Genomic DNA, 16,042 nt, shown 5'->3' on the forward strand with positions numbered 1-16,042 from the left:
CCTGCCAGGACTCTGAACTGTTACATGCTGCTTGTCCTTGTCCAGCAGAAAACAGGCCAGTGACACAAAGAAGCCCTTCAACCAGCACTGGAGATGAGAAGGAGATGGATTTGGGCAGACAATTCCCAATTCAATTTTCAATTTTGTTTTACGGTTTTTCAACACTTATTGATCTTATGATATCTTGGATATCTTATGATCATCCATTAATACATTGTTATCTGGGCAATGTCCAGCTAAAATGTGGCCTGTTCATTTGAGCAAACATTCCAATTTCACATGAACAACATTTTTGATTCAGGCACAGATAAATGATGGTCAATGACCTTCAGGACTGTTGACATTTTTATCTGATTCAAGCCTTCACCTCAGAATATAAGTGAGGAACCATGAACGCAAAAATAGGAACAATAATATTCAAAAGAAAAAAGATGATTTTAAAAAGCAAGACCCAGACATCAAAGTTCTTAAGATGGGGTTTAAAAACAAGGTTTTTATAAAAGAAACTAAATATAAATTCTATTTGTGTGACTCCAGAACCTACCTATTGCACACCACACACTTCATAGTTAAGCATTTTCTTCAGCATCTGAGATGTAGAACTCCCTCTGACTCCATTCTTAACACCAAATTCTTAACCTCACCTTTTCCCCCCAGCCTCTCAAGCCCCTCTGCAAAAAGGTCAGTCTTTCAACATATCCTTACAGTCATCAATTTACAATTACTGGTTTTTTCTGAAAAATATTTTGCAGCCAAAGACAATGAGGACGAGACAAGGAAAACTGACACCCTTTTTATTCCCTGTATTAGTCCTTGAGGCCTCCTAAGCAACGAGACTTCTGTAACTACATTGTCAACCTGTTCATTTGACAGTTTGTCTCCTCCAAATGCTTTTGAACTTAAGGTCTCTTTGAATGAAATTTGATAGACAAGGTGATGAAACTTCTACAAGTTTGATAAAAAACTGGTGACTGGTAAAGAAAAACAAGCTGCAGGCAGAGAGGGGAAGCTGGAGCTGGAGCTGCTGCTCTGAAAACCATAACCAAAGCAAATTTGTCTAACATTGCATTTGCATTGGAGGCATCCTGTTTACACCCAGCAGATAAAAATAAGACATGTCACATTTACATATTTTTCCATCCTACTTGGGGGCATTCCTGTTAAGTGCAGAGCCACCCCAAGAACTGCAAATTTTCTTTGGTTTTTGCATCAAGACCACCAAAGCCTGAAGCTCTGGGGAATTTCAGACTGAAAAAAAAGAGAAGCCAGCCCAGCATTAACCTCTAAGCAAGTGGAGCCACGTGTGTCTGTGTTAGGTGGGCTCTGGCTTGGGAGCAGGAACAGGAGCAGCTGCAGAGCAGCACAGTACGAGATGGGAGAGGCTTTGCTGCCTGCACAGGTGACCGAGCTGTGCCTCGTGGTGACACCACCCTGGGTGTCAAATCCTCCTGCAGAAGGCAGAGAACAGTCTGCTCATAGCAGCTGTGCTCCCAAGAAACCAGGGATATCTGTAAGTAGGTACAGCTGTACTTTAGGAAAGGAGGAATTGGTTACTGCATATCATCTCCTTCATGTGTCAGCTCTCCCTTTCCTATCCCCCTAGTTTAAAGTTATATTTATTACACATTTCATACGCTGTTTTTCAAGTGGGGAAGATAAGCCTCTTTTTGATGTGTTCTCCCAGTGCTCTGGAGAGGTTTAGGATGGATGTTTATTACCATACCCTTAAAGTCTGAATGTGGATCACCTCTTACTGTTTTAAGTCAAACCTTGTTAAAAGTCATAAACGAGGTTTTGATACACTATGCAAGAGAAATGCCATGTTTGGATAAATATTTTGATTCCTTCCAGCAATCTATTTACAGAGATGGCTTCATTAAAGCAACACACAAAACTGAAAAGTAATAAATATAAAAACAAAATAAGTTCTTAAAAAGATATCAAACTGAAGGAGATGTGATAAAAATACATTATCCTGACTTAAGTATAACAAATATTGAATTAACTGCTCTTACTGTGCCTGGAGTTCTTGTCAATGTTGTACTTTAATAACAGAGTCCAATCTTTCTTTTCCAAAAAAATCAAGGACAAAACTCTCTGGAGTGGGACCAGAATCTTACTTTACTTCCACAGTCAATTTTGCAGGAATTGCACATTTTCCACTGTTTATTCATACTGTTTCAATTTCGTACATAAAATATACATAAGCTATGGTCAAAAAAAATGATGAGTGTCACAATGAACAAACCAGAACAGAAGAAGAAAAAAAGAACAATCTGCAAACAACAGACGGCTGAGGGAATTACGTTATAAATCACCTAATCCAATGCCTTTCTTTAGTATCACTGCCCATCTGAAAAAATTAACCAGTATTGTAATAAATGAATTGGGGTGCAATTTGTAACATGGCAATAATGGGAATTTTATTTTTAACTGATGAGATATATCTAAAATGTCTTTGATTATTTACACAACATTTATTTCACTGCTTTTTTTTCCCCATCTTCTGGAAGAGATTCTGAGTAATTATAATGAAATATTATAAAACCAAACCAAAAGAAATGCCCTATTTCATCAGAACAGTTGTACATCCAGCCCAGTATCCATCCTTCCCAGTGGCAAAAGAAAATTGGGGTTAGAAGAAGCTTATGACCTGCCGCTCTCTGCAAACCATTCCCCTTGTACTTTTCCAGCAGCCAGAATCATTGTATCAGGGACTTTAAGGGTATTCTTCTACTCAGTCCTTCCACTATCCAGGCAAGGACCTACTGCCCATGGACTTTTCCAGGCAATTTCTGTCCCCAATGACACTATCTGCATCCAGATCTTTCTGTGACAACAAGTGCTACCAGTGGGGGGACTATTTTTAACCATTTTAAACTTACTCGTGATGGTTTTGGGTGCCCCTGGTTCTAATATTGTAAGATGCTCCATTTAGCTTATCTATTACCAAAGAACTGTTAAGTGTGTCCTGAACTATGAAAGAACTGAGCTTCAGCTCAGTTAACTTTAAAATATGATTTCTTAGGCAACAGACATGCTAAGAGGTGGAATTTTTTTAAAATAAAGATTAATGAAATGAGGCAAATGTTAAGGATTATAATTCACTGTATTTCTGAAGGTTTCTCAAAAAAAAAAAAAAAAGGAAAAAAGAGGAAAAAAAAAAAAAAAGAAGAAGAAGAAGAAGGAAAAAAAAAAAGTAAAAAAGCCCTTCACGGTCAAACATGTAAATCCAGGTCATAGAATCATAGAATTCTTTGGGTTTGAAAGGACCTTAAAGATATCTCACTTCCAGCCCCCAAGTCAATTATACAGCCAGCACCTTTTCTGTGAGAAGCTAATCCAATCTTCATATCAACCTACATTTGGAAAATTCCTCATCTGAGTCTGACCTTGTCATTTTGGACTCACTTTGCATTTTCTGTACTTTCTTACTCAGTGTTTGAATTTTGTATTCCATCTTCAGTCACTCCCTGACAAGCAATTACTGCCTTTTTAAGAATGTCTTAAACCATCCTGAATAACAGATTTTGAATACAATGAGACAATATCTCATCCCTTCTGCTCAGGAGAGGATATTGGCATATCCTTGGAAGGTATAAATCTTACTGGGTACTGCATTAATTTATTAAATACAGAAAGAAAAATTACCAGCAATTCTCTAAAGAAGCTGATAAAGGCTACTACAGCCAAAAAGCACACAAAACTGCTCAGGCTGAGAATGTGAAGGAAGCTTTATGTAACTTCTTGCCATACCTAAATTACATGGGTATTAGGCCAGTCAGTCCCTTCCTGAGTACCAGTCTGAAATGATATAAAGTTGATAGAAATCTGCTCTAAATTTTCTTGAGCTGAAGGAATAGCAGGTACTCACATAGCAGCTACAGACCACCAGCCTGCAGTGTACCTTGAGCCATATCCCTTTTCCACATCTGAGTGAATTCCTTATTTCCCTTTCACTAGTTGCCTGGTGGTAAAATGTCTGTAAAAACATGGATACAGATATGGCCATAATGTGACCACAAATATTTCAGCATATTTTCAGTTCAACTGTTTTAACAGTAAACAAAAGACTAAGGTTGTATAATCTCTGCACACATAAACTGAACCTTCTTACTGCCAGGCTCAGCCTTACACTGTTAGAAGTGTTACAAGTACATTCCATAGTAAAGCACCATTGCACAACTCCTGCTTAAAGAATCACAAACAGGCCCTTTGATGGGTAGTCCAGAGAGTGTTAGAAAGCCTACTTTCCTCAAAATCTGCTCAATCACTATATAATCATTTACTTGCTGTTTGCAAATATTAATCCAGGGTCAAGGTAATGGCTTTCTGACACAACACTTAAATATATATAACCATGCCTTTTAGCATTCATTTATAACTTTGGTGGGTTGCTCTGACTTAAAAGCAGGCTGGCTTTATCAGGGCATGGGCACAAGTGACCTAACACTGCAAACAAAATGCTGCTTCTAGCTTCGGCTTTTTTTCTAACACTACTGCAGTGCTCTAAAGCCCAAGTTACACCTGCAGACTGTAACACCATCGAAACAGATGCAGGAGTGGCCCTGGATTTGGTCAACAGACATCGCAGAGATGGTTATGTTTTTGGTTTATTCCGTGTTGCTGATGCACATGAACTACATTTAGTAAGTATGAACTTAAAGGCTGATTTACACAAGACTGTGATTTTTAGATAATGAGCCAGGTCATTAAGAGCTTATGTTTATTGCTTTTACTGAAACATTGTTGACGTAATCCAATGAATCAGCTGTGATTTACAACACCTCAGTATTCATTTGTATATGATTTATTGCATAAGCTTGATTTCAAACAATGCTGAATGGCCTCTCTTGTCTTGGTCAGCAGGATGTTTGCATAAGTGATGCTCTGAACAGCTTTATACAACTCTGGAAATTCATCTGTCCTGTCTGCTGTCTGGTTTCAGATGTTATACTCAAAATTTATATTCAGATGGTTTCTTTAATCCATGAATGACTAACATTAATTAGATCAATGTATCCTGCGAGACTGGTATTTTGTTATTATCTTAATTTCAGAGATAGCTGAATAAGGTGGTGGAAAGGGAAAAAAGCAGAGGAAGTCAAAGGAGTTGCTACTCTGCAAAACAGGGGAGGGACTGGATAGAGAATCCCTATAGGTCATTTCCTATTTCCTTCCTATTTCTATTTCTGTTTTGTAGAGAAGATACATAAACCTTTCTCAATGACTGCTGAAATGTCAAAACAAATCAATAGCAGAAAAAGCAATAGAATAAAAATGTCTTTATCAAGTACATAAGAGAGACCAAAGACAGGCAGATTTACTAATCCACCTGGTAGCTTTTAGCTGCTTGACTATGAAATTGGTATCCAGGCACATGTGCAGCATCTTAAAATCCTCAGTATGGTAACAGAAAAAACAGGTTAGGTTTTGATGGAGCTGCTTAGTACTGCCTGTAAAGACAAGCACAGACTCAGAAAGTGGCCCATAGTCCAATTTGTCACAGGTCTTCAGGTACACCTGCTGCAAAACCTGATGGATTACTTTGCTTTTCAAAAACAAGAATGCAGCAAGTTGTACCATTGGGTTTTACACAATAGCCAGGCAGTTAAAGAGCTTCATCTAGGAAGGATCTCTCCTGCATTATGAGATTTAAACCCTGAAGTGTCCTGTCCTTGAGGAATTCTGCTGCCATGCAGCTATGTGTGTGCCACTCCTCTGAAGTGGCACCACCAGGAAGTAAGACATGCAAAATGATAAAAAAGAACGATAAAAAGCAAAGTTGTGTCTAAAAAGAAAAATCTCGGTGTTTCTACATTTTAAGCAACTATTGACTCTATAAAGTATAAACCATAATTTGGAATATGGACTAGTGCTGTGGATTCACACTTCCAGATGAATGCTATAAGCACTAGACCACCACATTTATGTTTTGCTTTGTACCCTTAATGAATTTTGCCATCTTTGCAGTCCAGGGCTACAGCTTCAGCTGTCACACAGTGTCTGCAAGAACAGAAAAGACACTTCTATCTATCTGACTGCTAAGGAATCCTCCCTGTAAGGTCTTTGTACCTTCTCAGACCCAAAGCCACCAGATGTGACCTCCTACACACTAATCATGTACACTATTGTGCAAGGGCTTTTTTTGGCTCCACTGCCAAGATAACATTAAGAATACGTATATATATTTTAAAAGACAAACAAACAAACAAACAAAAAACAACCCCAAAACAAAAACAAAACCAAAAACATAATTTTAGTTTCTCCATGCAATAGTGTGCAACGGGTTTATCCCATCAGCCCCCTCAGAAACCTAAGCAGAGCAATTCCAGCCAGATCTCTACTGGGTTTACACAGGAGTTCTAGAAGCATAAGATACTCAAGTATCCACAACAAAACCGTTCTGGAATTGTGCAGAACTGTAGTGACCAAAATGCTTTTAAAACAACCAAGAAGGCACCATTTTTCTCTCAAGAGCTATTGAGCAGATGAACAGAGGAATTTTCTACTGCATATTTGGATGTAGACAGTTAACCCCTATTTTAAAATTAGAGACAATGCTAAGATATACAAGTGTTCCAGAACGAGTGTTTAACATGACATGGGTGGACTCTCACTAATGAAAATATTACACTAGACTGCAGCAATTCTTTCACAAGGTCTCATCTATACAGAAACACTCTGAAGAAGGAATCTGAATGGATGGAACTTCATAGAACCCAAGGACAGTTACTCACAGTGAAGGGCTTTGCATGATTTTTTTATCTAAATGACAAGATAAAATACACAGGTTTATCCTGAATGTTCATACAAGAGCTAAATAAAGTTTAAATAATCCACTCCAAAACTGTTTTGGTGGACCACAGAAAATTCTTAGCACCACATTCCATTACACTGCAATCCAAATTCAAATTTTAATTCTCCTAATCCTATTTGCTCAGGAGACAGAACATACCAGAAGAGTTTCAGAGTTAAGGATTCTGATTGGGATTATTAGAGTTTTGTTGCATCACTCCCTGAATAAACTGAGCAGGAAGCAAAGTTCTGAAAGAGTATCTGGTCACGAAGGTAATTTGAAGTGGATATAGATACATAATTGGCTGCCTAGACAACTGATGTCCTGATAGAACAGTATGTTCTATGGGAAAATCAGAAACATGGGATGGCAACTTTTAACAGTGGCATTTTCCCTACTTGATGAATGTCAGATTAACAATAGACATTTCTCACAGGTTATCAACAAAAGGAAAAGAGGCAACTGCTGTAAGTTACAGGAAGGAAATTTCTGACTACATATAAGGCTAAAAAAAATCATGGAGAAAGAATGGCCCAGAGAGGTTGTGGGATGTTTGTCTTGGTGATACACAGAATGCAGCTGAAACTTTGAATTTTCATGTTTGCCTTGAGCAAGTGGCTGGGCAAGATGACATCCAAAGGTCCTTTCCAGCCTGAAACCTTTCTATGCCTGGCAGCTCTGAAAAACCTTAATAGAGAACTGGAGAAACTTCATTAAAGATTAAACATATCAACCTCAAAAAAGTTTCTTTCAAACCAAACTTTCTTGTGTACAGACTCTTTTTTACTTGCACTTCTCTTCCAGGGAAATTCAACGGTCCTCTACCTAACTTTGGATGTGCTGGAAACTGAATGCTCTGTCCTGTCCAGAAGACACTGGGAGTCCTGTGAATACAGTGACACCTATCCAATGGCAAGTAATGGCATCTGCACCAACCCATACACCAATAATGCACTAACCTGATCATCTGAACTGCCCAGAAATTTGTGTCACAAAATCTCTCCGTGAAGACTGGGCTTTAATATGGCTCATTCTAAACCAAAATCTAATTTTAGAATTGTTAAACATATGCCAAAGGCTTGGGAAAGGATTGGCTCTTCAAATAAGTATAGCTTTATCTAACTTCTTACCTCAAAGGAACTATAATCCACATTCGGCTGCTTATAGCAGAACTTGTGTTTTAAGGGTAATTTGCTGACAACTAAAGGGCACTAGAAACTATTTTTTAAGGATGTTCCTGGTATACGAGCCAGAAATACCAGTGGTATATTTTGTCAGTTTTCTGTCACAGCATTTGTGGTATGACAATGTGAAATATTGGTAGTGTCAGTACATTAATGATACAGCGATACTTGTCCTTTCTTTTGCACTCCAACAATGAGAACTCCCAGTCCAAAACTCTATTTAAATAAGAGAGTTGTGGTACTATGACAAAGGATAAAGCAGAAAGGCCAGGAGGAGAGAAGACGAAGCATTTATTTATTTATTTATCTATCTATCTATCTATCTATCTATGGAGGAAAAAAATGAATGAAAAGTTCCATCCACATTTGACAGAGATTTGTGTAACCTGGAATTCTAACTTTCCCTGCCATCTTGTTTTATCCTACTCCAAATAAGTATCAGGATGACTAAGAAAGCTGGTTCAGTTTTCCATTGTCTACTCAATTGTGCAAACTGAGAATTAAAATAAAGGCTCTTGTAGAGAGAGATCCTATTTTATCTGAAGACAAATTTTGAGTAGTACTTGATCAAACATTCCATTAATGACCACATCTGTTATTCTTAGAGGTACTGCACATTAAAAGGAGGTATAATTTCTATGATCGCCTACATCCAATTAAATCCAGTGAAAATAACATCATAATCATGTATTCTTTTTTCCTCTCAGGACTTTGGGCAATGTAAGATTATCACATATACAAACCATCTGCTGAAGAAACCTCAACTATATGGATTTAATTGTACATTAAGTCCAGGTAAAATAACCACTGCTGTAAGCCAATGCATACCTCAAACCAGCCCTCTTACCAAAGTCTGTACACTACCAGAGTATGGAAACCGTAACAGATTCATTCATCTGCTTGTAATTCATATTTTAGATAATTCAAATGGAATGTTAAAAATGAGTAATAGAATTAAGGTTACCCTACTCCTCTAAACCAGACTTTATTGATGTCAGATGATATCACCATTCCAGTCCGCCAAAATATGATAATGAATATCAGAACAAATGTAAACTTGGGAAGACTGCACATTTGGGCTAATAAGATTCTAAGGTGATTTATAAGAATACTCATTTTCATGGGTTTGGGGTTTTTTCACATCACAGGACAAACCCATATTTGTGAAAGGACAGGTTATTTCACTTCCAAGGAAATGCTGCATTCAAATTTCTCATGCATTCACATTAAAGGCATGGGCACACTCCCAAGAGTATTAATATCCACTGTAATATTAGTAAATTATTTGTTTTCACAGTTCCACCTGACTTAGTAGAGTGCAAAGATTGTCCTGTGAAACTTGAAGCCTTAGAAGTCACTGAGAAACATAAAGATATTGCTAAAAAGGCCCTGAAGAAATTCAATAGTGAAGATAACCACACAAACAACTTCGCTGTGGATAAAGTGGAAAAAATTTTAAAGATGGTAAGTGGCATTTTCTCGTAGAATTACTTAGAAATGACACAATTTTGTGAGCAACTCCAAGACTATGGAACTAGAACTCAAACCCTTCTAGGATCAGATCTAAGTTGAAGGTCCTAGTTTAGCAAAGACCTGTTATCAACTTCAGTTTAGGTGTGTGAAAGCAAAAGGATTTCTCATTTGCTAAAGAACTATGGCAGTATGATGGCATTCAGAATTCAAGGCCCTCTGCGTACATATTTTAATTCTGAATGCCTGTTTACCTATCATGACATACATGAGTTTATTTACTACTGAACAGACTTTGAGATGGGCAGTCATGTATTATCACAGTCACATGTTTTGTCAGCTGCAGACAGATAATTTTTTACTCCTGGAATATTTAGCACATGGGTAGAACAAACAGTGGAACATGCTCGGCATCATTTTGACTCTTGCTGCAGAGCAAAGCAGAACTCTGAGGACAGGAGGTGAATTTGTGCTATAACTCTTGAAGAACTTCTGGGTCTGGTAAATATCTCCATATCTATGTGATGTCAACATGAAGATGTATCCCTTGGGTGATTTGAAGTATATTAATAACAAAATTTCTCGTTGATAGATACCGGAGACTTTCACTTAAACAGCACAGAATCATTCTGCCAACACATGTGTCAGCTTAGGACACCTCTGTAATGAGGTCCCATGGCTCCCACCATAATACATATTGATCTTGGAAACTGCCTAAGTGATAGCATGCCAAACCCACCTCCCTGCAGCTTTTAATATTGCTCAGAAACCTGACAGTGTCCCACACTGTAGCCCTGTGCACGATGTATCCCTACTGCCATTTAGAAAGGGATTGTTTTCACATTGCCTAGGTTCGTGTGTTTCTCCCCAAGCACTTTGCTTTCACACTTCACCATCTTCAGCTACAGCAACACTTTACGTTGTATCGCTGGATTTTAACACTCAGAAACTATGAATTACAATAAAAAACTATACCATAAAGTATGTGCATGCACTTTTAACCAATTTAGTTAAACTAGTGAAATTTGTGTGTGCACACATGCTAAGGACACCTTCAACACAGACTTGAAATAAAAGTAGTGCTATAGTTGGAAATTAAAATGAAACACCTCTTTATGGATTTTAATAGGATCACAAAGGCTTTCTCCCATATTCGTATGGAGTAAGGCCTTCTCCATAACTAATGCCCTTGACAACAGAGAGAGCAACATTCTCACAGTAATTGGCAGAATTTCACCTCAAATTAACCTCAGCACTATTATTCTATGCATTCCCATCACTGGAAAAGGGTGGTTGCCATCCAATAGATCTCTCTACTTTCACAGGAGCAGCAGTTCAGCTAAGGGAGAAGACTCTAAGGACATCACTTCCTAAAAACACAGGCTGTAAAGTAACAGATTTTATAACACACACATACTAAACAAAGAATTAAAGTAAGCGTTCCTGGAAGCTGTAAGGGTGTGAGATATAAATTATCTAACCTGTTTTCCTTGCTGAATAAGTGTATGGGCATGAACATTTGAACAGGACAGGTAAGGAAAGCATGAGGTAGATGGGATTTTGACAATATGATGATGTAGGGTTACTCTGAAAATTACAAGATTTTAAATACACCTAGTTACCACTTCTTCTTTGACCTCTTGGTTTCAGACTGCCTCTCGTGAAGGTCACATTTTAGGATTCTCTATAAAAGAGACCAACTGTTCCAAATCTATGCAGGAAACAGATCAGGCATTGGAATGTGATTTTCTGCATGGCTGGCACGCTGTAAGTAAAGCCTTAGAATGAGAACTGATATCAAGGGTGGTACTAGGAAGATTCTACCAGTATATTTTCAAGTGTTTATTATAAGCATGCACCCAAACTCAAAACTAAAGATCCATTATGTCCAAGCCCTGATCCTAATTTTACATCTGCTCCTTTGTCTTTTATAAGGAAACACTCTGAACTCTCAAATCTTAATGTAACTGGAATCTAGCATGTTGGAGGCCTGGAGTTTTTCAGATTGTATCTGGCTTTTGCATTCAAATTGCGGCGAATCCCTAGCAAATCATTCATACTATGTCCATAAAAACTTTTACACCAATACAAGTCATAGATCCTGAAAAAAATATATGTCTTATGTCATCCCAGAGAGCTCAGGGTCAGGTTTTTCTCCGCTGCAGAGGAATGGAGAGTGGAATAACTCAAACTCGTCTGCAGAAAACTATCAAAGTATTCTTTTCACCCCATTTTTCCATTACTATAATAGTATACACCAAAGAAACAGTTAGGCAAGATCTCACAATTTCAGAATAAATTATTCCCCAGAAACTAAATTGAAATAATGAAATAAAATATGGAAAAAATAAAATATGGAAAAAATAAAATATGTAAAACTTTTGCTTTATATACATCCATCACCTTCTCTGGCTTTTCATACTCCACAAGACTGGAAAAGGTTGCAAATTAACTGTTAAGGGAGCCACAAGTTCACCAGAACAAAGCACAAGGCAGATGGCTATAGAGGATCTGAATTCTGGTTTCAGTGCTGCCAGTGTTGCTGTTCTTGTGTAAAATGTCATTGCCATTTGTACTCACTGATCCTAATGGGCTATTAATGGCTCAAACAAATATCAAGATAAAGCACCCAGTACAGAGAGCATACATAGAACCCATAACGTGGGTTCTGTGCTCTCTCACATGAGCAATTCCATGCTCAACAACTGGACAGCAGGAGAAAGTCACAGCTAACAGAATGCTAAGGGAAGTAATGCAAAATATTTACAACAAATTGCTTTTTAAAAAATAAATTGAAGAAAGCTCTGCCTTGAGTTTTGCCTGAAGTAGCATAGCTACATAGCGCCAGGTTTTGAGATCTTCAAGCAGAATTACAGAATACTCCAATCTGAACAGATGTTTGACAAACGAAGACAGAAAAAAAGAAATAAAAAAGGAAGAAAAATCAGGCACCAAGGGTACTCCTTTTGGAGGCATTAGTAACTGGCCAATCTCTTAGACACCAAAAGGGAAGCAAGATGCAGAGTAGTAGCCTTCTAGGTGAATAGGCAAAGTGCATCTAGAGTGCATCACAGTCAAGAACTCTCAAAAATGGCATATGTTTTTAATCATTATAAATCACTGGCAAACATTGGTCAGAAGGTTCAGGATCTGGCTAAGTTATGTGAATACACTTAGGTGACAAAGGGATAGCCTAACTTGTAAAATGTTGAACATTCAGTAGTTTGTATTAATTCTATCACAAGAACCCAGATGTGCATTGTGGGTTTTTTTCCTCGTCTTTTACATAGCACACCGGATTCTGCAAGGCAAGAATTATCAGCGATGCAGATGAAGCTGAAGGAACAGATATAAGCTGTGAAATCTACCATCCCTGGGTAAGTACTCAGTTATGGACACATCTCTGGCTGTATCCTCATGCAGGTTACAGCAATCTTGCTTAGTCCAGACTGGCAGATGATTGTAACATTTATGCCAATTTTCTATTGCCTGGGTGTGATGCAGCATGTCAGGACAGACTGACCTGCAAGTCCTAGGTCAATCAAAGGATGAATCAGAATTGAGCTGTCCCTAGTACTCCTCCCAAATGTGTCTTCTCTCAGAAAAATCACTTGACTAAGTGTAAGTGAGTAGAGATTAGCAAACAAGTTCAAAGAAATTTTAGAAAGCAAGAGGAAGGGAGATGATCTTTATCATATTTGGTATTCCAATTTATATCAAAACAGCTGCTCTCGTGTGGATTTATTTTGTTTTGATCTATCACAAATATTTCTCAGCTGGTTATATAATTTTGACATGGTGTAGTGTTTCCAGCAGATTTTCAGTAACTTGGCATTTTATTATCTACTCTTTCTCCTCCATTGTGAAAAAAATGCAGATTTTTTTCCTTAAAGATCATTAGAGCTATGAATGCAAACCTACTAACTCCCACCTCCCTCTTTCTCATCAATTTCTTCTGCCCTATAAACCCCTGAATAATACTTTCTCCCTGGTGTTTTTATAAACAGCACCATGGCTATGGACAAAGAGGGAAATACTCAGCTCTGGGACTTCCTCACAGACATCCCCACTGTCATCCTCATTTTGGTCACAGACGTCGCCATAAGCATCACCACAGACATAAATATCCCTCCTCCTCTCAGTCCAGACCTGAAGACCCTGAGCATAACCCCAAATCCAGCAAGGGAGATCAAGACAGCAATGAAGAAACTTCTTCTCCCCCTCCTCCCCATGATGAACCAGGTCACGACCACCCTACTCCCCCTCCTCATGGACCAGATCATGACCACCCTCCTCACCACCATGGACCACCCTGTCCTCCTCCCCACCATCATGGACCAGACCATGACCACCCTCCTCACCACCATGGACCACCCTGTCCTCCTCCCCACCATCATGGACCAGACCATGACCACCCTCCTCACCACCATGGACCACCCTGTCCTCCTCCCCACCATCATGGACCAGATCATGACCACCCTCCTCACCACCATGGACCACCCTGTCCTCCTCCCCACCATCATGGACCAGATCATGACCACCCTCCTCACCACCATGGACCACCCTGTCCTCCTCCCCACCACCATGGACAAGATCACGACCACCCTCCTCACCACCGTGGACCACCCTGTCCCCCTTCTCAAGGACATCCTCCTCATCACTGTCACAGACATCATCACAACAAGACAAGCATATCAGGAAAGTATTTTCCATGCCATGTAACAGGAACTGTCTATCGCATCCCAGTTCTAAATCAGCAGGATTCTCTCACACCTCCCACTGCAAACTTTCCTGAACTATCCCAATGCAACCTTCACTTTTCCTGCACTGGCTCAAAACTAAAGGAGATGGTAGAAGCTGCAGGCTTTCCAAATCACACTACGCAATCAAAATCATGCCCTGGAAAACCCAAACTTGACCTTCCAAAAATTTTGCCTTTATTTCCTCATAGCTTTGTAACAGAAAAGTCTCCTATATGACCTCAGAGAAAGATATTCCTGGTTTGATAATTTCAGGGGCAATCACAGTCCTACAGTCAATGAAAACAGCACATGAAGAAGTGGGGAAAGCATTCAGTTTCAAGGAAGGAGAATCACTGAAAATAACCATTAAGTATTTCAACCTGTTTCTTCATTCTGGCCATCTCAAGCTCCACTGTTACTGAAAGGCTCAAAATTCTGAGTCCCTCAGATAATGTGAGTGGGTAAAATCTCCCCAGAAAACAATGCTCCTTCAATTCTAACAAAAAGGAAGATTCCCTAATAGTGCAAATTACCATCTAAAATCTTTCATTTTTTCATCATTCATAATTATAATATACTTCTCCAAAGAATCTGACCTAGAAGAAATTTGACTGCTTTGCATAAAGAATAATCCATGACATTCATCCATGCTTTATACAGATTTAAAGCAAGCATTTTTCTTCTTGACACAGTTGCCTGGTTGTTGTTGTTGTTGTTGTTTCGGGGGGTTGGTAGGTTGGGGTTTTTTTGTTTGGTTTTTTTTTTTTCCCACTACATGTAATTAGCTATTAGATATTGAACTAGAAATTATATTAAACTATTGAGCATTAAACACCCACAAAGCAAACTCCAGCATAAATTGACTAATGGTGTTTGGGTTAGCACTGTTATCTAGAAGAAGTCTGAGAACAGTTAATGACTTGCTGTCTCACTGCAGGGTGGCCTGCACAGGTGCTTCCATCGCCACAGCTGCTGCTGGTGATACACAGATCTATTGCAGTCAAGGACAGCCCTTCTCAAATAGTTCATAATTGCTCTCAGGGGAAGAGAAAAGGAGATGCATGTAATAACTCTTTCATGTAAATGTTTTCTTTATTGGTGAACCTTCCTTACTGGAAACTGAGTGGGGAGGACCAGGAAGAAAGAATAGTGGTGTCTCTTTGTACTCCAGCCCCCATCAAGGTCTAGCAGGCTGGTTCAGAATACCTATGTCATAAGGATAAATATGGGAATAATCTCAAAAACATTAGTAATTTGATCATCCAAATAGCTTTTCAATGGCATAAAGTGGAACACAGTGCAAGGGCCACGTTGAATAAAAAGAAACAAAATGAGAATTCAGTGTGACTGAGTGAAGATTGACTAATTTTTAAAAGTCTGTTATCATGTATGAACAAATTTACTTCTGGTGTAGTTTATCCACAGTCTCTAAAGTGCATTTTCTTTAATCAAAACTTGTCGCAAGTGTGGTGAGTTGGCTCTGGCAGGGTGCCAGGCACTCACTAAAGCTGCTCTGTCACTGCCCTCCTCAGCCAGACAGGGGTGAGAAAATATACCAGAAGGCTCATGGGTCGAGGTAAGGACAGAGACATCTCTCACCAAATATCGTCACAGGCGAAACTGACTGGACTTGGGGAAATTGGTTTATTACTAATCAAACCAGAGTAAGAGAACAAAAAATAAAGTCAAAATTTTCAAACATCTTCTTCCCACCTGACTTAAATTTACTCCTGATTTTCTCTACCTTCTCCTCCAGTTGGTGCAGGGGAATGGGAAAAAGAGGTGCAGTCAGCTCACCACATGTTACTTCTATCCCTCTTTTTTCCTCCGGATAAGGACTCCTTACA

The 16,042-nt window shown here is 38.8% G+C and overlaps 2 protein-coding genes across 2 annotated transcripts in view; one reads left to right on the forward strand and one right to left on the reverse strand.

The window, feature by feature from the left end:
• The window catches only part of SENP5 (SUMO specific peptidase 5), a 165,594-nt gene that overhangs the window by 124,613 nt on the left and 24,939 nt on the right, over positions 1-16,042 (reverse strand). The window lies entirely within an intron of this gene.
• On the forward strand, positions 4,464-14,432 carry HRG (histidine rich glycoprotein). The gene is made up of 7 exons (XM_040074421.1): positions 4,464-4,649; positions 7,604-7,711; positions 8,691-8,778; positions 9,281-9,447; positions 11,104-11,220; positions 12,744-12,830; positions 13,461-14,432. The coding sequence occupies exons 1-7, from the start codon at positions 4,464-4,466 to the stop codon at positions 14,430-14,432; spliced, it is 1,725 nt and encodes a 574-aa protein (XP_039930355.1).

Source organism: Hirundo rustica, chromosome 10 (genome assembly GCF_015227805.2).
Source record: "Hirundo rustica isolate bHirRus1 chromosome 10, bHirRus1.pri.v3, whole genome shotgun sequence".
NCBI classification, from domain to species: domain Eukaryota; kingdom Metazoa; phylum Chordata; class Aves; order Passeriformes; family Hirundinidae; genus Hirundo; species Hirundo rustica.

Bases quoted from the DNA above. Each gene is read 5' to 3' on its own strand.
- HRG (XM_040074421.1), top strand. From the start codon at position 4,464: ATGCTGCTTCTAGCTTCGGCTTTTTTTCTAACACTACTGCAGTGCTCT. The intron at 8,779-9,280 runs GTAAAATAACCA...TTGTTTTCACAG, and splicing joins TAATTGTACATTAAGTCCAG to TTCCACCTGACTTAGTAGAG. The intron at 9,448-11,103 runs GTAAGTGGCATT...TCTTGGTTTCAG, and splicing joins TGGAAAAAATTTTAAAGATG to ACTGCCTCTCGTGAAGGTCA.